The sequence below is a fragment of the Lissotriton helveticus genome, chromosome 11 (genome assembly GCF_964261635.1).
Source record: "Lissotriton helveticus chromosome 11, aLisHel1.1, whole genome shotgun sequence".
Taxonomy (NCBI): domain Eukaryota; kingdom Metazoa; phylum Chordata; class Amphibia; order Caudata; family Salamandridae; genus Lissotriton; species Lissotriton helveticus.
In genome coordinates this window covers 4,636,691-4,661,209 of record NC_136072.1, presented here as the reverse complement: position 1 = coordinate 4,661,209, position 24,519 = coordinate 4,636,691, and the positions used below count along the sequence as shown (strand labels likewise).

The 24,519-nt window shown below is 50.4% G+C and overlaps 1 protein-coding gene across 1 annotated transcript in view; it reads right to left on the bottom strand.

Annotated features, from left to right (window-relative positions):
* Positions 1–24,519, bottom strand: part of LOC144792953 (putative cation-transporting ATPase 13A4) — a 254,179-nt gene that overhangs the window by 62,566 nt on the left and 167,094 nt on the right. The window contains exons 21-23 of the mRNA XM_078668165.1: positions 10,544–10,623; positions 5,757–5,799; positions 4,449–4,558 (exon numbers count right to left, since the gene is read on the bottom strand). Coding sequence (XP_078524291.1) covers positions 4,449–4,558; positions 5,757–5,799; positions 10,544–10,623 — 233 coding nt within the window. The remainder of the gene's footprint in view (positions 1–4,448; positions 4,559–5,756; positions 5,800–10,543; positions 10,624–24,519) is intronic.

The following is a 24,519-nucleotide window of genomic DNA, read 5'->3' as shown; positions in this document are numbered from 1 at the left end:
GAGGATAGAGCTGGGTGGGAGGTCTCCACCATACATGGTCATCATACAGGGAAAAGTGCTGTGCGCAACGTCTCCACCAAACATGGCCATCATACAGGGAGAAGAGCTGGGTGGGAAGTCTCCACCCTGCACGTTTATCATACGCTGCTCCGCATGAGCAGAGAGAAGAGCTGGGCGGGAGGTCTCCACCATACCTGGTAATCATACGGTGCTCTGCATAAGCAGGGAGAAGGGCCGCGCTGGAAGTCTCAACCATACATGGTCATCATACGGTTCTCTGCGAGATCAAGGAGAAGAGCTGGGCAGGAAATCTCCACCATGCATGGTCATCATACAGGGATAAGAGCTGTATGGGAGGTCTCCATCATGCATGTTCATCAAACAGGTAGAAGAGCTGGATGGAACGTCTCCACCATGCATGGCCATCATACAGGGAGAAAAGCTGAGCAGGAGGTCTTTACCATGTATGGTCATCATACAGGGAGAAGAACTGGGTGGCAGGTCTCAACCTAGCGTTGTCATCATACAGGGAGAAGATCTGTATGGGAGGTCTCAACGATGCTTGGTCATCATACAGGGTGAAGAGCTGGATGGATGGTCTGAATCACGCATGGTCATCATATGGTGCTCCACTTGAGGAGGGAGAAGAGCGGGGCTGGAGGTCTCCTTGGGAAATAGTTTACCACAATTGCGACTGCTCCTCCAACCACAATGAAGGCACCGACACAGGCATGTGTGCCACAAGCAACTGCTGAAGAGTACAGGGTCTCAATGCTTGAGCAAGAATGATCATACTGAGAGGGAGTCTGTGTTGTACTCAACATAGTTTTCATGTTGGAAGGGCTCCCTTCCTGCTCAAAATCATTTTCCTGTTTGCCTGTATGAGTGCCACAGAATGTAACACACATACAAAGAGGTAAAAACGAGGAGAAATGAAAACGCATCTCTTTGCTACGGCTTCCTCAGAGAGATGCAAAATCTTGCCACAAATCTCTATCTACAAATCTTTGTGCTAGGGGTATGCGTCAACACTCATTGGAGATTGCATGGAAACGCTCATGCACCACCCATGGGATGCCCTTTGATGCAAAGTAATTCAAGACTGCAGTGTGTTGCATTACTTAGAGTTAGAAACCAACAAATAGTGGTGTCTGTCACTACATACATCCCAGCAAAACACTGAATTGAGTTGCATTAAAAGAGTAATGCAAAGTTGATGCAGGCTCTTTGGCAGTCTGGGCCTAGGTGTCTCGCACATCATCACATCCTACAACATGTATGTCCAGGGGAAGTTAAATATAGTAAAGTACACTTACATATACCTACTTACCTTCACAATGTTCAGATAGTAAATATTTTGTCTACAGTATTTTGCAGGATGATATTAAATCCCCTATATGTCGGGAGGTGAGTCGAGTCTCCAACTGGAAAGAACTCACCTTAGAAGTGAGAGTGTTGTTGGGGGTTCAGAAGTGCGCCCATGCTGGAAGGAGCCAGCCCTAGAAACCTGAGGGCTGTGGGAGTTGAGACAAAACTTCCTGCGGAAGGAACTTGCCCTAGTGCTGTGGGAGCTGTGAAGGGCCTGTGCCGAGAAGGGGCGATCAGACACACTAACAGATGGAGCTTGGAGCAGATGGTACTGGAAAAGGTGCTAGAATCAAATGACAGACTTATGCACAGCATTGTGGCAGCCATATGGCTCACGCAGCCTTCACCAAAGCTTGATCCCACATGGAAGGAAATCCCCTGTCATTCCTCTAACATTCACTGGCCTTGAGCTGCTTTGTATGTATATTTATTCAACCAAGCAAAATCTTTCTAATTTAATAAGCTGGGCTGCACACAGGTGAGCTACTCAGAGTTAGCTCAAGTGCTACAGTAGCTCACGAGCTATTGGTTGGAGACCCCTGTGCTGGAGCATCAGCACCGCAGAACACCTTCGATCTAATGCAGCATAGCACAAGTCATCTTCTTGTGCAGCGCAGTGTTATTGGGAAAAGGCAGGCATGTGCTGTATATAACACAATATGGTGCAATGCTGCCTTTTCCCAGAGCTTCCGCACATTGTGGTGCCTGGCGCCAATGCAGGTGCAAGGGTGCCTGCGTTGCAAGCAGGATGGTTTTTGTGCAGGAAGGGGCACCTTCATGCAGAAAAACAATCCCCTGAGGAATTTTCCTTTCTCCATGTGTTCTGCAGAATGCAGCGCACATAGAAAGAGGAAACAGCGAGGAGAAAGGAAGCTTTCTCCTCGCTACACCTCCCCTAGGACGGCGAAGCATTTTGATGCATTTCTCTGGTCTACCAGTGATGGTAAATCTGGGAATGTGTATAAATCCATGGGTGGGTGCGTGGGAACACCCAAGTCCCACCCAACGAACACCTCCTGCGGGCAGAGTAACACAAGGCTGAGATGCGTTACTCTCAATTTATCAGGCCACTGAGGGCCAGACGAGGGCGCCATGCGTGGCTTGATAAACCGCATTTTAGGGGATTGACTCGCTTTGGCACTATGTTGAGGGGTGGAAAGGTGCTGCAACCCCTTGATAAATATGTCCCCATGTGCCTTGAGTCTTTTCCACTAGTTGTACATCCCCAAACCAGAGCTCTAATCAGCAGCTTAGCTGCAACCAATCAGTTCTTTAATCTTCTCTGTAGGGTGCAGAGAACAGGTACATTTCTTTTGAGTACACAATGTCCCTTACCAACACCAGGCCAACACTGTGGGTGTGATTGTTTTGGTCCGGTGGGGGCTCCGTCACAGCCTACATTAAGATGGTGACCCCCGATTTCCAGTAGTCTAACACCCAGATCCCCTGAAGAACCAGCAGCTCTTGGCTTCCCAGCCGGACTCAAGCCAGACAAACAGGGAATCAGACATAATGTTAATGAAAAGTATACAGCGCAGCTGTTTCCCGGAGGTGTCCTGGCGCAGGGGCGTTACACAAGCTCCAGGGGGCCCCCTCGGCACTGCACTCTGTCCAGTGAGCTTCTGATTGAGCCTGGAGGGGACCCCTCTACGTACCGTGCAGGGAGGTCCCCTCAGTTTTCATAACGCCAGTGTCCTGGCGCTAGTTACATCTCCTGTGGCAAAAGACGGAAGTTTATTGGGCAAAGAGCCCGGGGCCTCATTTATGAGGCTGTGCGTCACTTTTACGCCGCCGGTGCGTCACTTTTTGTGACGCGACAGTGGCGTAAAAAATGCGCCTTGTTGCGCCATATTTACAAAGTGATGCATCTAGGTAGATGCGTCACTTTGTAAACCCCTGCGCCACATTATACCTGCGCCAGGTATAATGTATTCAGGGGGGGGCGTATTGACGCAAGGAAGGGTCGTAGAAGTGACGCAGTGAAATCTATGAGATTTCACTGCGTCACTTTTAGGATGCCGTTGCGTCAAAATCTTGCGCCTGCCTCACAGCAGGCGTAAGACTGACGCAAGCCCATTCACATGGGGCTTGCCCCATGTGAAAGGGCGCGTTGCTAGAGTTGCGTCACTTTTGCGGCACACTCCAGCAATGCGTCACTTTTGCGCTTACAGATACGTCAGTATTTCTGACGTATCTGTATGGCGCAAAAGTGGCGCATTGCTGGAGTGTGTCACAAAAGTGACGCAACTCTAGCAACGCGCCCTTTCACATGGGGCAAGCCCCATGTGAATGGGCTTGCGTCAGTCTTACGCCTGCTGTGAGGCAGGCGCAAGATTTTGACGCAACGGCATCCTAAAAGTGACGCAGTGAAATCTCATAGATTTCACTGCGTCACTTCTACGACCCTTCCTTGCGTCAATACGCCCCCCCCTGAATACATTATACCTGGCGCAGGTATAATGTGGCGCAGGGGTTTACAAAGTGACGCATCTACCTAGATGCATCACTTTGTAAATATGGCGCAACAAGGCGCATTTTTTACGCCACTGGTGCGTCACAAAAAGTGACGCACCAGCAGCGTAAAAGTGACGCATAGCCTCATAAATGGGGCCCTAGGAGGTTTGTGATATTTCTTAAGTGAAACGGCAGTTCGTTCCAGGCTTTGGCCACACCTTATGTAAAACTTCTGCCTCCCCATCAAACTTTTTTTGTGCGTGACACTAAGACCAGCCTGGTCATCCTGTTCCTTATAGTTGGAAGTGGAAGTCGGTGTCAAGTGTCCTTCTTTGAGGAACACTTAGTCCATCCCAAAAGGTGAGTGTCTCTGGCTTATCTTTTCACCAAGGACCACTAGGAGCAGGAACTGAAAAGACAGAGAGGCACGTGCAAAGGACGCCTGGCCACATCAGAGGCTTAAACCATTCGACTCCCCTTAAACTTCTCATAGATCATCACCAACCCCGTCACTGGGCACCACAAGGATTGGAATCTCTGATTTCGACACAGGCCTCCTCACCACATATTCAATGGAATCATCAGCACACCACAGAACTTCCCAATGCACCATCATTTGGACTTACCTGACGAGATCCGGGACACACTTTATGTTGGTGATCTTGGAAGTGAAGGGAGCCGCTACCGAAGCCTCCTCTTCCGACAAGGAAATCCCAGCGTGCGCCATTTTCAGAGCCTGCAAACAAAAACACAATTCCAGCCAGCTGTAAATAGCAAAGTCATCACTCAATCTTCCTGAATGACAGCAAACATCAACTTTGAGGACACTGGTTTATGGGAAGGCCTCCCTGTAGGGGTGTCAACTTCAAAATTAGGGCCACAGCAAGAATTGGGGTTCTTAGTCCAGAAAAATGATAATCAGAACTATCTGGTGAAAAAGGGCCTTCTAATGTTTGTAAGGTTTCCACCCAGGACCCAACTGAAGGTTGTGTCCCAATTGTAAATACAAATGGTTCAAAATTATTACACCCAATGCTCATTCCCCACACAAATTTGGCAAACTACAAGAAAGCCGAATAAGTGAGAAAGCGGTGGATACTAACCAGTTATCCCATTTGCAAGGCATGGAACTATAAATAGTGCATTCATCCTGCACGTGGGAAAAAACAAACACTTTGGTATTCATAAACCCCTGAGAGGTACGTCTGCATCAGTTTATTGCAGGCATTAGAATTAACTCAAAAGTTCTCAATCTACTTTGTGTGGTTTTGGACTAATAATACAGGATACATTTCTATTAACGCTACCATATAAAGAAGCCTACACGCTTTGCATGATCGTAACAGAAATTGTGAGGATAAAATGGTTAAGCAAAGTTTGACTTTAAACTTGCACTATTGAGCACATGCTTAACACCTGGGTGCTTGTATGATCAGGGCTGTATGCCTACCAGGTTAGCCCCGAAGAAGTCACAGACTAACTGACCAAAGTGACGAAACGTGTTGGCGGGAGGATCAATGGAAGAGAGAAATGTTACATGGAATTTAGTGGTCTCTGCATAATAAACACATTTTAAGACTAAATTTCCATAAATAAATATGAAACGAATATAGATGTACAAGCACTTAAATGCGCTGTTAGTTACAAGATTGTTATCCTCCTGTTTAGAGAATCATGTGCTTTCAAATGCTTTGCACTAACTTTAGACACTGATAGAAGAGGATCTGGAAATGTGGTGACCGTTATAATATGGCAAAGAGGCGTCCACCATTATCACCCCACCTACCCAAACTTCTTCATGTAAATTTAAATATGCAATCACAGGAGATATATGACAACTGCATGATACCATTCTTAGAGTTCTACTAGAATTAGACAGTTGTTTTTAATTTTTATGCGCTTCGTCATGGTAAATATTTCTTGCCTCCACTTACCCCGCAGTCGTTCGCTCCATCTCCACACATGCCCACGTAGTAACTACAAAAAATTTAAAAATACAATATAATTAAATGAGAAAATGCAAATGCTGGTTGCCATCTTGCAAGAGTCCAGAAATGCTGCACACAGTGAAAGCTGGGTGGATTGCGCCGCTAGAGCGCAGAGACGCAAAACAAGCGTGTTGGTGTCTGAAGCTCCAGGCATCTCCCCTCCACACTGTGGTTGCTGTGTATCCACCACTCCGCTGTTGTCTCTCTCACCCCTTTGTTAGGGCAGTGCAGGGATAAGTGAAGAAGTAAGAAGGACCTAACATGGCGTGCCTCTGATCCCTCTTACCACGTGACCACACCGTGGGTTCTGTACTACCATTGGTCAATCCCACGTACAGCGCTCATTTAGGAGCACTCACTAATCCGGTGGACATACCCCAAAGTGGTCCCCCTGTTGCGGCATCAGGATTAGGTATTACTACGGATTCAGGCATTTCTACTCATGAATGTAGAATAACTTGGGAAGATTGTGTTCGTGAGGTTTTGTGGCACCATGTGCATCAGCCCACTCCCTTATGCTGAGGTTTACGCTAAAGAAATACTACATACATTTATGAGTAGATATCCTTCTAGTAATAACACACCAGGCTGAATAAAACACACGACAAGAGAAAAAATTGTATAAAATTTACTGAAGAAGAATGGATATTGGGGGTCAAGTGGGGGTGTATAAAAGGCTGAGGAACAAAGGTACCACAGAGGACAAAAAAGTAACAAGAAGGGAAGTAAGTATGTACGTATTGGCAGTTATACAGTACAAACCTAGCTGTGAAGCAACGGAGCCCTGTGCATCATGCATATCAGTTGGGGGTTACACAAAAACACTTCACGCGCATTAAGTGATTTGCCCAGAACTGCACAATGTTGGGTCTAGGGTCGAGGCCAGGAATCAGACCGACATCCCTCGTCTCTTAAGGGGGTAGATTCCCCTGGCTCTTAAGGTGGTAGATTCTCCCGGCTCTTAAGGAGGTAGATTCCCCCACCTCTTAAGGCGGTAGATTCCCCCGGCTCTTAAGGCGGTAGATTCCCCCGGCTCTCAAGGCGGTAGATTCCCCCGGCTCTCAAGGCAGTAGATTCCCCCGGCTCTTAAGGCGGTAGATTCCCCCGGCTCTTAAGGCGGTAGATTCCTCCCGGCACTTAAGGCAGTAGATTACCCCGGCTCTTAAGGCCGTAGATTCCCCCGGCTCTTAAGGCCGTAGATTCCCCCGGCTCTTAAGGCCGTAGATTCCCCCAGCTCCTAAGGCGGTAGATTCCCCCGCTCTTAAGGCCGTAGATTCCCCTGGCTCTTAAGGCCGTAGAGATTCCCCCAGCTCTTAAGGCCGTAGATTCCCCCAGCTCCTAAGGCGGTAGATTCCCCCGCTCTTAAGGCGGTGGATCGATCAACTCAGCCACATCTCCTACCAAGTGAAAGAAAGGATGGGTAGTTTGTGAACTAGAGGGTTGGGTTCAGCACAGAGGAGGACCCCAAGGGTGCACAGCCAGGGATCAGGGGGCCTTTTGTGAAAATATTCAATGTACAACAAGTGGCCTCTAAATGTGAACTGGCTTTTTGCGACTAATATTTTTCCCAAAATACCCCATCACAGGAGGTTGCAGAGTGACCTGCCTAATTAAATTTCATAGAAAGATCCCAATTTGCGACTCCCTGCGATTGGCCACTATCACAGGAAGGGCGGCCTGCAAGGAAAATACACCACAATATCAGTGTTTGTGTTCAAATAAAGACATTTTATTCAAATGCATCCCATTTTCCTTAAAGAAAATGGTACTATGTTTAAAAAAAGTTTTTTTATCAAAAGTGTATCTCCCTGAAACCAGTTTCAAGATTCAGAAAGCAGAGCAAATTCAAAGGGACTCCTTTGCCTTTGCACTTTGATTACCACCCTTTGGGAGTGGATAACTTTTCAATGCTTTATGACTGGATTATGGCTGCAAAACATTGATACACAAATAGCTATCCTCAAATCATTTCCAAATCCATTTAGCAATTGTGAAATCCTTTCAGAATCTCTGTACGCGTATAGTACATTTGAAAAAGAGTTTTAGGATTCGCCTGCTCTCGGATTTACAGATCGCACAGTTTGCGAATGCTAAAACCCTATGGGGCAGGTTTACAAGCCCCTTGCGCCTCTTTTGCGTCACTTTTCCCATGTTAAAAGTGACGCAAAAGTGGCGCACAGAGCTTGTAAATCTGCCCCTTTGTACATAAGGCATAAGGACTGTCAGGTGAGCACACCCAGCTGTCAAATAGAACACCTTCTTTCTTCCACAGGGTTGTTCCTGGTTCTCTACAACAAAGGAGAGATTTTGCATGCAGAAATATATATATATTTTTTTGATTGTGAGCACTTTTAAATAATGCATGTATGTGGTATCAAAAACAAGGAATGAAACATATTTGGATCACTTCACCAAAATGACTTAATTGGACATTCTTGTCTACTCCAGGGTTTGAGTAGGTAACAGACATTGTTCTCCAAACCTTCAGCTGTACACATGCAGTCTGGACCCCTGGTACAACACATGGTTTCCACTATTGTGGTTAACATAGATTTTCAAAACATCCCTCATTAAAACAGTGGGTGTTGGCCACCTTGCTTCTTGTTGATGGTCATCTCACAACCTTCTCCTCTTTCAGGATGCCACACACCACCCAGCTTTTGTATGTAAGCATCCGTCCACAATATATACACAACAGTGAGGCGCGGACACAGTGTTGTAAAGAAATTCAGAGATCCTATTCATTTCAATGGGAACCTGACACTGACCGTTACCAGTGGTCATTTGTGGACCCCAAAGTACTAAGCAGCTTATTTAAGCAATCAATTTTCAATTTGAATTTTACTTTATTCGATCCAATTAAAACATAGATCATAAAAGTACAAGTCAAGTTAAAAATAACAATTCAAGAAGATCACATTACCAGTTACAAAGATAAAAAATATAAATTATACAAATTAATTAACCTCTTAGAGCAAGTAAAGATGTCCGCTAGCTCAAACTCCTCCATCCCATACAGACCCACACAAATAAGCCTCACAGTGGGCAAGAATAAATGAATCAGTTGTGGGACGATTCATAGCCAAAGAATCTTAAAAATGGGATATGATCAGCACAGCCCTCAAATTTAAAATCCCTGAGAACAAATGCTGATTGTCTCATTAAAACATTTGTTTAATTAAAAAATAAATCCCCAAAACAAACGCCTATGAGATTCCTTCATCTAAATCCATGATGTGCAACACAATTAATTCTTAGACAACTAATAAATCTTTAAGTCAACAAAGTTTCCTCTTTCTTATACATGCCCAGAGGAAAGTGGCCATCGGAAAGCATAGACTAACGCAAATTAGTCTCCCGGCGAAAAGGAAACTTTTTACAGTTACTTTTCCTAAATATTTATTAAAAAATCAACTTCTCCATTGAATTGGGCTTTTAATACATTTTAAGATAGTGGTTGAACTATTTTGTTCTGTTGTCCTAAACCCAAGTTAGGAGAATAAAAATGTATTATCACTTCCCAGTGTCTCCAGACCGAAGCACTCTTAACAAATAATGCCTAACAGTATGGACGACATGCGACTCTTACACCTAGTAGTCCTCTGTCTTAAGTAAGATTTTCTATACATTGATTTACACGCCTATGATTTATTGTCTCTGTATAATGTGTGTGATGTAAAGTGGTCTGACACCCTACACTGGTATGACAGGCTCTATAAAACAAATTAAATACATGTAACAGAGGGGCTATGGAGAGATGAGGGGCACCAATGGAGGGCGATAGTGAGGGAATCCATGGAGAGGAAGGTTGCTGGTCATTTTGTCACACCGGGCGCCACCAAAGCTCAAGTCGGCCTGAACCCCTAAATTTCAGAATGAGGGATAACCCCAAATCAGCATTCCCGGCAGGTCAATAAGAACATCTGTCAGAACAGACGGCGCAGAGGCACGTTGGTGTACACACTACAACACTCAAAGTTGTTCTCTTATTTAAAATACTAGGTTGGTTGCCCATTTCCTGAGGATACCCAAACTCATTCCATACAACAGTGAGTGTAAGGATTTCTACTTACAATAATGACTACTAGGAAAGAACAAGAGAATTAGAAGCAGGTCGCGGTCCCTGGGTTTACCAGAGCAGCGGGGGATGTACTAGGCCAGCCCGATAAAAGACTGACCATCATAGTTTGTGATTTCCACCAGGCAGAGTAAGATCTCTTCAGCAGAGCCCCTGTCACTCTGACCCCTTTGAAGCTACTAAAACTGTCGAGTAGGCTTCATGTTTAATGCGCTTGTTCAGCAAGGTTTTTTTGTTTTTCAAAAACAAACATCAAAAGCTAGAGTTTTATTATTGAAAAACAAAACTGAAACGCCTTGGGATGTTAAAATATCACCGTACATATGGTGGACAGTCCGAGGTACTCTGACCGAAGCCCATGGTCCAGCGGGGTACGCTGAAAGGTGTCCACTGTCGGAAACATGGCGCGTCCCCCAACTCTGAGTTTTTGGTTTCACTTACTGAAGGCGGCCTAAACACTGGACATCAATGCAGTGCAATACTGGCTGGAGTCACAGGCTCCATTAATATAAATATTTAAACTACAGATTAATAGCAGCTCCATTTGAAAACACAGCTGGAATATGAAACTTAAATGCCCCTGTACACCCACCAGAAGAGATATGGCAGAAAATCACAGTCACAGAGGGAAGCCCTCTTAAAATGTTCAACTTACTCCAGTTTTTGAAATTCTTCGATCAAATCTGACTTCTGAGCAGGAGACATTCTGGCAAAAACAGTTCCATTCATCAGTATCTGCAAAGCAGGAGGGAGAGAATCAAGAAACAAGGAGGTGAGGACATCTGACACAAGGATGGACAGAGGGACACTCCAGAGGAAGAGGGACCCTGGCAGAAACAAGAGTGGAGAGCTCCAGATGAAGAGGGATCCTGGCAGGAAATGAGGGTGGAGACTCCAGATGAAGAGGGACCCTGGCAGAAACAAGAGTGGAGACTCCAGATGAAGAGGGACCCTGGCAGGAAATGAGGGTGGAGACTCCAGATGAAGAGGGACCCTGGCAGGAAAGGAGGGGGAGAGCTCCAGCTGAAGAGGGACCCTGGCAGGAAAGGAGGGTGCAGAGCTCCAGCTGAAGAGGGACCCTGGCAGGAAAGGAGGGGGAGAGCTCCAGATGAAGAGGGACCCTGGCAGGAAATGAGGGTGGAGACTCCAGATGAAGAGGGACCCTGGCAGGAAATGAGGGTGGAGACTCCAGACGAAGAGGGACCCTGGCAGGAAAGGAGGGGGAGAGCTCCAGATGAAGAGGGACCCTGGCAGGAAATGAGGGTGGAGACTCCAGACGAAGAGGGACCCTGGCAGGAAAGGAGGGGGAGAGCTCCAGATGAAGAGGGACCCTGGCAGGAAAGGAGGGGGAGAGCTCCAGATGAAGAGGGACCCTGGCAGGAAAGGAGGGGGAGAGCTCCAGATGAAGAGGGACCCTGGCAGGAAATGAGGGTGGAGACTCCAGATGAAGAGGGACCCTGGCAGGAAATGAGGGGGAGAGCTCCAGCTGAAGAGGGACCCTGGCAGGAAAGGAGGGAGGAGAGCTCTAGACGAAGAGGGACCCTGGCAGGAAATGAGGGGGAGAGCTCCAGATGAAGAGGGACCCTGGCAGGAAATGAGGGTGGAGACTCCAGATGAAGAGGGACCCTGGCAGGAAATGAGGGTGGAGACTCCAGATGAAGAGGGACCCTGGCAGGAAATGAGGGGGAGAGCTCCAGATGAAGAGGGACCCTGGCAGGAAATGAGGGGGAGAGCTCCAGCTGAAGAGGGACCCTGGCAGGAAATGAGGGTGGAGACTCCAGAAGAAGAGGGACCCTGGCAGGAAAGGAGGGGGAGAGCTCCAGCTGAAGAGGGACCCTGGCAGGAAATAAGGGTGGAGACTCCAGATGAAGAGGGTCCCTGGCAGGAAATGAGGGTGGAGAGTTCCAGATGAAGAGGGACCCTGGCGGGAAAGGAGGGAGGAGAGCTCCAGATGAAGAGGGACCCTGGCAGGAAATGAGGGTGGAGACTCCAGATGAAGAGGGACCCTGGCAGGAAATGAGGGTGGAGACTCCAGATGAAGAGGGACCCTGGCAGGAAAGGAGGGGGACAGCTCCAGCGGAAGAGGGACCCTGGCAGGAAAGGAGGGAGAGAGCTCCAGCTGAAGAGGGACCCTGGCAGGAAATGAGGGTGGAGACTCCAGAAGAAGAGGGACCCTGGCAGGAAAGGAGGGGGAGAGCTCCAGATGAAGAGGGACCCTGGCAGGAAAGGAGGGGGAGAGCTCCAGCTGAAGAGGGACCCTGGCAGGAAATGAGGGTGGAGACTCCAGATGAAGAGGGACCCTGGCAGGAAAGGAGGGTGGAGACTCCAGATGAAGAGGGACCCTGGCAGAAACGAGGGTGGGGACTCCAGATGAAGAGGGACCCTGGCAGGAAATGAGGGGGAGAGCTCCAGATGAAGAGGGACCCTGGCAGGAAATGAGGGTGGAGACTCCAGATGAAGAGGGACCCTGGCAGGAAATGAGGGTGGAGACTCCAGATGAAGAGGGACCCTGGCAGGAAATGAGGGGGAGAGCTCCAGATGAAGAGGGACCCTGGCAGGAAATGAGGGTGGAGAGCTCCAGATGAAAAGGGACCCTGGCAGGAAAGGAAGGGGAGAGCTCCAGATGAAGAGGGACCCTGGCAGGAAATGAGGGTGGAGACTCCAGATGAAGAGGGACCCTGGCAGGAAATGAGGGTGGAGACTCCAGATGAAGAGGGACCCTAGCAGGAAATAAGGGTGGAGACTCCAGATGAAGAGGGACCCTGGCAGGAAATAAGGGGGAGAGCTCCAGCTGAAGAGGGACCCTGGCAGGAAATAAGGGTGGAGACTCCAGATGAAGAGGGACCCTGGCAGGAAATGAGGGTGGAGACTCCATATGAAGAGGGACCCTGGCAGGAAATGAGGGTGGAGAGCTCCAGATGAAGAGGGACCCTGGCAGGAAATGAGGGAAGAGCTCCAGATGAAGAGGGACCCTGGCAGAAACAAGGGTGGAGAGCTCCAGATGAAGAGGGACCCTGGCAGGAAATGAAGGAGCAGAGTTCCAGATGAAGAGGGACCCTGGCAGGAAAGGAGGGTGTAGAGCTCCGGATTAAGAGGGACCCTGGCAGGAAATGAGGTTGGAGAGCTCCAGATGAAGAGGGACCCTGGCAGGAAATGAGGGTGGAGACTCCAGATGAAGAGGGACCCTGGCAGGAAATAAGTGTGGAGAGCTCTAGATGAAGAGGGACCCTGGCAGGGAATGAGGGAGGAGAGCTCCAGATGAAGAGGGACCCTGGCAGGAAATGAGGGGAGAGCTCCAGATGAAGAGGGACCCTGGCAGGAAATGAGGGTGGAGACTCCAGATGAAGAGGGACCCTGGCAGGAAATGAGGTGGAGAGCTCCAGATGAAGAGGGACCATGGCAGTAAATGAGGGTGCAGAGCTCCAGATGAAGAGGGACCCTGGCAGGAAATGAGGGAAGAGCTCCAGATGAAGAGGGACCCTGGCAGGAAATGAGGGAAGAGCTCCAGATGAAGAGGGACCCTGGCAGGAAATGAGGGGAGAGCTCCAGATGAAGAGGGACCCTGGCAGGAAAGGAAGGAGCAGAGTTCCAGATGAAGAGGGACCCTGGCAGGAAATGAGGGTGTAGAGCTCCGGATTAAGAGGGACCCTGGCAGGAAATGAGGGTGGAGAGCTCCAGATGAAGAGGGACCCTGGCAGGAAATGAGGGTGGAGACTCCAGATGAAGAGGGACCCTGGCAGGAAATGAGGTGGAGAGCTCCAGATGAAGAGGGACCATGGCAGTAAATGAGGGTGCAGAGCTCCAGATGAAGAGGGACCCTGGCAGGAAATGAGGGTGGAGACTCCAGATGAAGAGGGACCCTGGCAGGAAATGAGGGTGCATAGCTCCAGATGAAGAGGGACCCTGGCAGGAAATGAGGGGGAGAGCTCCAGATGAAGAGGGACCCTGGCAGGATATGAGGGTGGAGACTCCAGACGAAGAGGGACCCTGGCAGGAAATGAGGGGCAGAGCTCCAGATGAAGAGGGACCCTGGCAGGAAATGAGGGTGGAGACTCCAGACGAAGAGGGACCCTGGCAGGAAATGAGGGGGAGAGCTCCAGATGAAGAGGGACCCTGGCAGGAAATGAGGGTGGAGACTCCAGACGAAGAGGGACCCTGGCAGGAAATGAGGGTGGAGACTCCAGATGAAGAGGGACCCTGGCAGGAAATGAGGGGGAGAGCTCCAGATGAAGAGGGACCCTGGCAGGAAATGAGGGGGAGAGCTCCAGATGAAGAGGGACCCTGGCAGGAAATAAGGGTGGAGACTCCAGATGAAGAGGGACCCTGGCAGGAAATGAGGGGGAGAGCTCCAGATGAAGAGGGACCCTGGCAGGAAATGAAGGAGCAGAGTTCCAGATGAAGAGGGACCCTGGCAGGAAAGGAGGGAGGAGAGCTCCAGATGAAGAGGGACCCTGGCAGGAAATGAGGGTGGAGACTCCAGACGAAGAGGGACCCTGGCAGGAAATAAGGGTGGAGACTCCAGACGAAGAGGGTCCCTGGCAGGAAAGGAGGGAGGAGAGCTCTAGATGAAAAGGGACCCTGGCAGGAAATGAGGGTGGAGACTCCAGATGAAGAGGGACCCTGGCATTAAATAAGGGTGGAGACTCCAGATGAAGAGGGACCCTGGCAGGAAATGAGGGTGAGAGCTCCAGATAAAGAGGGACCCTGGCAGGAAATGAAGGTGCAGAGCTCCAGATGAAGAGGGACACTGGCAGGAAATGAAGGTGCAGAGCTCCAGATGAAGAGGGACCCTGGCAGGAAATGAGGGTGGAGAGCTCCAGATGAAGAGGGACCCTGGCAGGAAATGAGGGTGGAGACTCCAGATGAAGAGGGACCCTGGCAGGAAATGAGGGTGCAGACTCCAGATGAAAAGGGACCCTGGCAGGAAATGAAGGTGCGAAGCTCCAGAGGAAGAGGGACCCTGGCAGGATATGAGGGGGAGAGCTCCAGATGAAGAGGGACCCTGGCAGGAAATGAGGGGCAGAGCTCCAGATGAAGAGGGACCCTGGCAGGAAATGAGGGTGGAGACTCCAGACGAAGAGGGACCCTGGAAGGAAATGAGGGGGAGAGCTCCAGATGAAGAGGGACCCTGGCAGGAAATGAGGGTGGAGACTCCAGACGAAGAGGGACCCTGGCAGGAAATGAGGGTGGAGACTCCAGATGAAGAGGGACCCTGGCAGGAAATGAGGGGGAGAGCTCCAGATGAAGAGGGACCCTGGCAGGAAATGAGGGGGAGAGCTCCAGATGAAGAGGGACCCTGGCAGGAAATAAGGGTGGAGACTCCAGATGAAGAGGGACCCTGGCAGGAAATGAGGGGGAGAGCTCCAGATGAAGAGGGACCCTGGCAGGAAATGAAGGAGCAGAGTTCCAGATGAAGAGGGACCCTGGCAGGAAAGGAGGGAGGAGAGCTCCAGATGAAGAGGGACCCTGGCAGGAAATGAGGGTGGAGACTCCAGACGAAGAGGGACCCTGGCAGGAAATAAGGGTGGAGACTCCAGACGAAGAGGGTCCCTGGCAGGAAAGGAGGGAGGAGAGCTCTAGATGAAAAGGGACCCTGGCAGGAAATGAGGGTGGAGACTCCAGATGAAGAGGGACCCTGGCATTAAATAAGGGTGGAGACTCCAGATGAAGAGGGACCCTGGCAGGAAATGAGGGTGAGAGCTCCAGATAAAGAGGGACCCTGGCAGGAAATGAAGGTGCAGAGCTCCAGATGAAGAGGGACACTGGCAGGAAATGAAGGTGCAGAGCTCCAGATGAAGAGGGACCCTGGCAGGAAATGAGGGTGGAGAGCTCCAGATGAAGAGGGACCCTGGCAGGAAATGAGGGTGGAGACTCCAGATGAAGAGGGACCCTGGCAGGAAATGAGGGTGGAGACTCCAGATGACAAGGGACCCTGGCAGGAAATGAGGGTGGAGACTCCAGATGAAGAGGGACCCTGGCAGGAAATGAGGGTGGAGACTCCAGATGAAGAGGGACCCTGGCAGGAAATGAGGGTGGAGACTCCAGATGAAAAGGGACCCTGGCAGGAAATGAGGGGGAGAGCTCCAGATGAAGAGGGACCCTGGCAGGAAATGAGGGGGAGAGCTCCAGATGAAGAGGGACCCTGGCAGGAAATAAGGGTGGAGACTCCAGATGAAGAGGGACCCTGGCAGGAAATGAGGGGGAGAGCTCCAGATGAAGAGGGACCCTGGCAGGAAATGAAGGAGCAGAGTTCCAGATGAAGAGGGACCCTGGCAGGAAAGGAGGGAGGAGAGCTCCAGATGAAGAGGGACCCTGGCAGGAAATGAGGGTGGAGACTCCAGACGAAGAGGGACCCTGGCAGGAAATAAGGGTGGAGACTCCAGACGAAGAGGGTCCCTGGCAGGAAAGGAGGGAGGAGAGCTCTAGATGAAAAGGGACCCTGGCAGGAAATGAGGGTGGAGACTCCAGATGAAGAGGGACCCTGGCATTAAATAAGGGTGGAGACTCCAGATGAAGAGGGACCCTGGCAGGAAATGAGGGTGAGAGCTCCAGATAAAGAGGGACCCTGGCAGGAAATGAAGGTGCAGAGCTCCAGATGAAGAGGGACACTGGCAGGAAATGAAGGTGCAGAGCTCCAGATGAAGAGGGACCCTGGCAGGAAATGAGGGTGGAGAGCTCCAGATGAAGAGGGACCCTGGCAGGAAATGAGGGTGGAGACTCCAGATGAAGAGGGACCCTGGCAGGAAATGAAGGTGGAGACTCCAGATGACAAGGGACCCTGGCAGGAAATGAGGGTGGAGACTCCAGATGAAGAGGGACCCTGGCAGGAAATGAGGGTGGAGACTCCAGATGAAGAGGGACCCTGGCAGGAAATGAGGGTGGAGACTCCAGATGAAAAGGGACCCTGGCAGGAAATGAAGGTGCGAAGCTCCAGAGGAAGAGGGACCCTGGCAGGATATGAGGGCGAGAGTTCCAGATGAAGAGGGACCCTGGCAGGAAATGAGGGTGGAGACTCCAGATGAAGAGGGACCCTGGCAGGAAATGAGGGTGGAGACTCCAGATGAAGAGGGTCCCTGGCAGGAAATAAGGGTGGAGACTCCAGACGAAGAGGGACCCTGGCAGGAAATGAGGGTGGAGACTCCAGACGAAGAGGGACCCTGGCAGGGAAGGAGGGTGGAGACTCCAGATGAAGAGGGACCCTGGGAGGAAATGAGGGTGGAGACTCCAGATGAAGAGGGACCCTGGCAGGAAATGAGGGTGAGAGCTCCAGATGAAGAGGGACCCTGGCAGGAAATGAGGGTGAGAGCTCCAGATGAAGAGGGACCCTGGCAGGAAATGAGGGTGGAGACTCCATATGAAGAGGGACCCTGGCAGGAAATGAGGGTGGAGACTCCATATGCAGAGGGACCCTGGCAGGAAATGAGGGGGAGAGCTCCAGCTGAAGAGGGACCCTAGCAGGAAATAAGGGTGGAGACTCCAGATGAAGAGGGACCCTGGCAGGAAATAAGGGTGGAGACTCCAGATGAAGAGGGACCCTGGCAGGAAAGGAGGGGGAGAGCTCCAGATGAAGAGGGACCCTGGCAGGAAATGAGGGGCAGAGCTCCAGATGAAGAGGGACCCTGGCAGGAAATGAGGGTGGAGACTCCAGACGAAGAGGGACCCTGGCAGGAAATGAGGGGGAAAGCTCCAGATGAAGAGGGACCCTGGCAGGAAATGAGGGTGGAGACTCCAGACGAAGAGGGACCCTGGCAGGAAATGAGGGTGGAGACTCCAGATGAAGAGGGACCCTGGCAGGAAATGAGGGGGAGAGCTCCAGATGAAGAGGGACCCTGGCAGGAAATGAGGGGGAGAGCTCCAGATGAAGAGGGACCCTGGCAGGAAATGAAGGAGCAGAGTTCCAGATGAAGAGGGACCCTGGCAGGAAAGGAGGGAGGAGAGCTCCAGATGAAGAGGGACCCTGGCAGGAAATGAGGGTGGAGACTCCAGACGAAGAGGGACCCTGGCAGGAAATAAGGGTGGAGACTCCAGACAAAGAGGGTCCCTGGCAGGAAAGGAGGGAGGAGAGCTCTAGATGAAAAGGGACCCTGGCAGGAAATGAGGGTGGAGACTCCAGATGAAGAGGGACCCTGGCATTAAATAAGGGTGGAGACTCCAGATGAAGAGGGACCCTGGCAGGAAATGAGGGTGAGAGCTCCAGATAAAGAGGGACCCTGGCAGGAAATGAAGGTGCAGAGCTCCAGATGAAGAGGGACCCTGGCAGGAAATGAGGGTGGAGAGCTCCAGATGAAGAGGGACCCTGGCAGGAAATGAGGGTGGAGACTCCAGATGAAGAGGGACCCTGGCAGGAAATGAGGGTGGAGACTCCAGATGAAAAGGGACCCTGGCAGGAAATGAGGGTGGAGACTCCAGATGAAGAGGGACCCTGGCAGGAAATGAGGGTGGAGACTCCAGATGAAGAGGGACCCTGGCAGGAAATGAGGGTGGAGACTCCAGATGAAAAGGGACCCTGGCAGGAAATGAAGGTGCGAAGCTCCAGAGGAAGAGGGACCCTGGCAGGATATGAGGGGGAGAGTTCCAGATGAAGAGGGACCCTGGCAGGAAATGAGGGTGGAGACTCCAGATGAAGAGGGACCCTGGCAGGAAATGAGGGTGGAGACTCCAGATGAAGAGGGTACCTGGCAGGAAATAAGGGTGGAGACTCCAGACGAAGAGGGACCCTGGCAGGAAATGAGGGTGGAGACTCCAGACGAAGAGGGACCCTGGCAGGGAAGGAGGGTGGAGACTCCAGATGAAGAGGGACCCTGGGAGGAAATGAGGGTGGAGACTCCAGATGAAGAGGGACCCTGGCAGGAAATGAGGGTGAGAGCTCCAGATGAAGAGGGACCCTGGCAGGAAATGAAGGTGAGAGCTCCAGATGAAGAGGGACCCTGGCAGGAAATGAGGGTGGAGACTCCATATGAAGAGGGACCCTGGCAGGAAATGAGGGTGGAGACTCCATATGCAGAGGGACCCTGGCAGGAAATGAGGGGGAGAGCTCCAGCTGAAGAGGGACCCTAGCAGGAAATAAGGGTGGAGACTCCAGATGAAGAGGGACCCTGGCAGGAAATAAGGGTGGAGACTCCAGATGAAGAGGGACCCTGGCAGGAAATGAGGGTGGAGACTCCATATGCAGAGGGACCCTGGCAGGAAATGAGGGTAGAGAGCTCCAGATGAAGAGGGACACTGGCAGGAAATGAGGGTGGAGACTCCAGATGAAGAGGGACCCTGGCAGGAAGTGAGGGTGGAGACTCCAGATGAAGAGGGACCCTGGCAGGAAATGAGGGTGGAGACTCCATATGCAGAGGGACCCTGGCAGGAAATGAGGGTAGAGAGCTCCAGATGAAGAGGGACCCTAGCAGGAAATAAGGGTGGAGACTCCAGATGAAGAGGGACCCTGGCAGGAAATGAGGGGGAGAGCTCCAGATGAAGAGGGACCCTGGCAGGAAAGGAGGGAGGAGAGCTCCAGATGAAGAGGGACCCTGGCAGGAAATGAGGGTGGAGACTCCAGACGAAGAGGGACCCTGGCAGGAAATAAGGGTGGAGACTCCAGACGAAGAGGGTCCCTGGCAGGAAAGGAGGGAGGAGAGCTCTAGATGAAAAGGGACCCTGGCAGGAAATGAGGGTGGAGACTCCAGATGAAGAGGGACCCTGGCATTAAATAAGGGTGGAGACTCCAGATGAAGAGGGACCCTGGCAGGAAATGAAGGTGCAGAGCTCCAGATGAAGAGGGACACTGGCAGGAAATGAAGGTGCAGAGCTCCAGATGAAGAGGGACCCTGGCAGGAAATGAGGGTGGAGAGCTCCAGATGAAGAGGGACCCTGGCAGGAAATGAGGGTGGAGACTCCAGATGAAGAGGGACCCTGGCAGGAAATGAGGGTGGAGACTCCAGATGAAAAGGGACCCTGGCAGGAAATAAAGGTGCGAAGCTCCAGAGGAAGAGGGACCCTGGCAGGATATGAGGGGGAGAGTTCCAGATGAAGAGGGACCCTGGCAGGAAATGAGGGTGGAGACTCCAGATGAAGAGGGACCCTGGCAGGAAATGAGGGTGGAGACTCCAGATGAAGAGGGTCCCTGGCAGGAAATAAGGGTGGAGACTCCAGACGAAGAGGGACCCTGGCAGGAAATGAGGGTGGAGACTCCAGATGAAGAGGGACCCTGGCAGGAAATAATGGTGGAGACTCCAGACGAAGAGGGACCCTGGCAGGGAAGGAGGGGGAGAGCTCCAGATGAAGAGGGACCCTGGGAGGAAATGAGGGTGGAGACTCCAGATGAAGAGGGACCCTGGCAGGAAATGAGGGTGAGAGCTCCAGATGAAGAGGGACCCTGGCAGGAAATGAGGGTGAGAGCTCCAGATGAAGAGGGACCCTGGCAGGAAATGAGGGTGGAGACTCCATATGAAGAGGGACCCTGGCAGGAAATGAGGGTGGAGACTCCATATGCAGAGGGACCCTGGCAGGAAATGAGGGTAGAGAGCTCCAGATGAAGAGGGACCCTAGCAGGAAATAAGGGTGGAGACTCCAGATGAAGAGGGACCCTGGCAGGAAATGAGGGTGGAGACTCCATATGCAGAGGGACCCTGGCAGGAAATGAGGGTAGAGAGCTCCAGATGAAGAGGGACACTGGCAGGAAATGAGGGTGGAGACTCCAGATGAAGAGGGACCCTGGCAGGAAGTGAGGGTGGAGACTCCAGATGAAGAGGGACCCTGGCAGGGAAGGAGGGTGGAGACTCCAGATGAAGAGGGACCCTGGCAGGAAATTAGGGTGGAGACTCCAGATGAAGAGGGACCCTGGCAGGAAATTAGGGTGGAGACTCCAGATGAAGAGGGACCCTGGCAGGAAATAAGGGTGGACATTCTGCACCGGCAGAAACAGTGGCCAGTGTTTCATGGGGAGAGGCGGATATCCTATGGGTGGAGGCACTGGCAGATATTATATGGAGCAGGGGCACAGGCAGATATCCTATAGTGTTGAGACACAGGTGGCTACCCTATAGAGTAGAGGCATAGGCATCTATCCTATAGAGAAGCGGCACAGAGGGTTATCCAATAGAGTAAAGGCACAGGCAACTATCCTATGGAGTAGAGGCGCAGACAGCTATCATACAGTGTAGAGGCACAGGCAGCTATCCTATGGAGTAGAGGCACAGGCATCTATCCTGCCTTGTAGAGGTACAGGTGGCCATCCTATAAATTGAAGGCACAGGAAGCTATCCTATAGAGTAGAAGTACCGGCAGCTATCTTATAGAGTAGAGGCACATGCAGCTATCCTATAGAGTAGAGGTACATGCTGCTATCCTATAGAGTAGAGGTACATGCAGCTATCCTATAGAGTAGAGGTACATGCAGCTATCCTATAGAGTAGAGGTACATGCAGCTATCCTATAGAGTAGAGGTACAGGCAGCTATCCTATAGAGTAGAGGTACAGGCAGCTATCCTATAGAGTAGAGGTACAGGCAGCTATCCTATAGAGTAGAGGTACAGGCAGCTATCTTATAGAGTAGAGGTACATGCAGCTATCCTATAGAGTAGAGGTACATGCAGCTATCTTATAGAGTAGAGGTACATGCAGCTATCCTATAGAGTAGAGGTACATGCAGCTATCCTATAGAGTAGAGGTACAGGCAGCTATCTTATAGAGTAGAGGTACATGCAGCTATCCTATAGAGTAGAGGTACATGCAGCTATCTTATAGAGTAGAGGTACATGCAGCTATCCTATAGAGTAGAGGTACATGCAGCTATCCTATAGAGTAGAGGTACAGGCAGCTATCTTATAGAGTAGAGGTACATGCAGCTATCCTATAGAGTAGAGGTACATGCAGCTATCCTATAGAGTAGAGGTACATGCAGCTATCCTATAGAGTAGAGGTACATGCAGCTATCCTATAGAGTAGAGGTACAGGCAGCTATCTTATAGAGTAGAGGTACATGCAGCTATCCTATAGAGTAGAGGTACATGCAGCTATCCTATAGAGTAGAGGTACAGGCAGCTATCTTATAGAGTAGAGGTACATGCAGCTATCCTATAGAGTAGAGGTACATGCAGCTATCCTATAGAGTAGAGGTACATGCAGCTATCCTATAGAGTAGAGGTACATGCAGCTATCCTATAGAGTAGAGGTACAGGCAGCTATCTTATAGAGTAGAGGTACATGCAGCTATCCTATGGAGTAGAGGCACATGCAGCTATCCTATAGAGTAGAGGTACATGCAGCTATCCTATAGAGTAGAGGTACATGCAGCTATCCTATAGAGTAGAGGTACATGCAGCTATCCTATAGAGTAGAGGTACATGCAGCTATCCTATAGAGTAGAGGTACATGCAGCTATCTTATAGAGTAGAGGCACACACAGCTATCCTATAGAGTAGAGGTACATGCAGCTATCCTATAGAGTAGAGGTACAGGCAGCTATCTTATAGAGTAGCGGCACAGGCATCTATCCTGCCTTGTAGAGGTACAGGTGGCCATCCTATAAATTGAAGGCACAGGCAGCTATCCTATAGAGTAGAGGTACATGCAGCTATCTTATAGAGTAGAGGTACATGCAGCTATCTTATAGAGTAGAGGTACATGCAGCTATCCTATAGAGTGGAGGAAGAGGCAGCTATCTTATAGAGTAGATGCACAGGCAGCTATCCTATTGAGTAGAGGAACAGGTCAATGTATTATAGGCAAAGACACAGGCAGGAGCTTCAAGGAGAGACTGTTTGAGAGAGGAGAGAGAGGCTGCTTGATGTTGTAAAAGGAGAGATACCAGAAGATGTTTCATAGAGAGAGTCACTGGCTGAGGCCCCAGAGTGAGACATGCTACATGGCTTTCAATATTGAGAGTCACTGGCAGATGTTTCATAGAGTCACTGGCAGAGGTTTCATAGAGAGTCACTGGCAGATGTTTCATAGAGAGTCACTGGCAGATGTTTCATAGAGAGAGTCACTGGCAGATGTTTCATAGAGAGTTACTGGCAGATGTTTCATAGAGAGTCACTGGCAGATGTTTCATAGAGAGAGTCACTGGCAGATGTTTCATAGAGAGAGTCACTGGCTGATGTTTCAGAGTGAGACAACCTGCCCGACTTTCTATAAGGAGTCTCAGTTGCAGATGTTTCATTGAGAGAGACACTGGCATATATTTCATAGAGGGATTCACTGGCAGATGTGTCAGAGAGTCACTAACAGATGTTTCATAGAGGGAGTCACTGGTAGTTGTGTCAGAGAGAGTCACTGGCAGATGTTTCATAGAGAGTCACTGGCAGATGTTTCATAGAGAGTGTCACTGGCAGATGTGGCATAGAGAGTGTCACTGGCAGATGTGTCATAGAGAGTCACTGGCAGATGTGTCATAGAGAGTGTCACTGGCAGATGTGTCAGAGTGTCACTGGCAGATGTGTCATAGAGAGTCACGGACAGATGTTTCATAGAGAGTGTCACTGGCAGATGTGTCATAGAGAGTCACTGGCAAATGTGTCATAGAGAGTGTCACTGGCAGATGTGTCATAGAGAGTCACTGGCAGATGTGTCATAGAGAGTGTCACTGGCAGATGTGTCATAGAGAGTCACTGGCAGATGTGTCATAGAGAGTGTCACTGGCAGATGTGTCAGAGTGTCACTGGCAGATGTGTCATAGAGAGTCACGGACAGATGTTTCATAGAGAGTGTCACTGGCAGATTTGTCAGAGAGTCACGGACAGATGTTTCATAGAGAGTGTCACTGGCAGATTTGTCAGAGAGTCACTGGCAGATGTTTCAAAGAGAGACACTGGCAGATGTTTCATAGTTCCACTTGGTGGTTTTGTTGCCTCTCTGTTGTCTCTCATCTTGGAGATGGCTTTACTGCTGTTTCCTTCTCATTGATTGGCTGGTGGCTTCCTCTTGGGAATGTACAGCTGAGCCGTAGGGCAGTGTGTTCCAGTGTTCTGTATTCTTGCTCCTCAAGGCTGCCCAATGGGCGGGACGCAGGGCTGGTGCTGTAGACTTGAAAGGATCATGAAGCAGCGCTTTTGCTGGGCTTCTGGCACGTCAGTGTCCCAATGGTGCTGCGGTGTTAGCGCCTACTCTGTCTCCGGTCAGGGATCCTCTGTTGTCCAGGGTGGCTGGCCATTCCTGGTGGTTCCACATTTGAGATGGTATTGGTTCAGGCTGATCATAGGGGGGCAGTTCTTTTTGATGGCGTTCTCTCAAAATCTTGATGCAGCAGCTCTATAACGAATTCAATACTTTTGTCGTTGTCTGTAGCTCTGTATTCCAGGCCATGTCCTGGCTTCTGCTGGTAGAGAGGGACTATGCAGCCACCTTAGTGAACCTGTTCATTGGCCTTGCCATGGGTTGCCGGATACAATTCTTTAAATTATTCCCTCAGGTTCTGGTTGTTTCAGGTCTCCATGGCCCAGTATTCTGCTGCTCAGATTTCTGGATGCTTGCTGCATAATGTTCTAACTCCAGAGCAAATGGCCATGTTCTCAGGAGCTGTTTTCTGTTTCTGGAATATTGTGTACCCTGTTCGAACATCTACAGTCCTGTCAGCCACCTTCTTGTGTCCTGGGTTTTATTTGGGAGCACTTCTGTTCTCCCCTGTGGTTGCCTTTTAGCCAG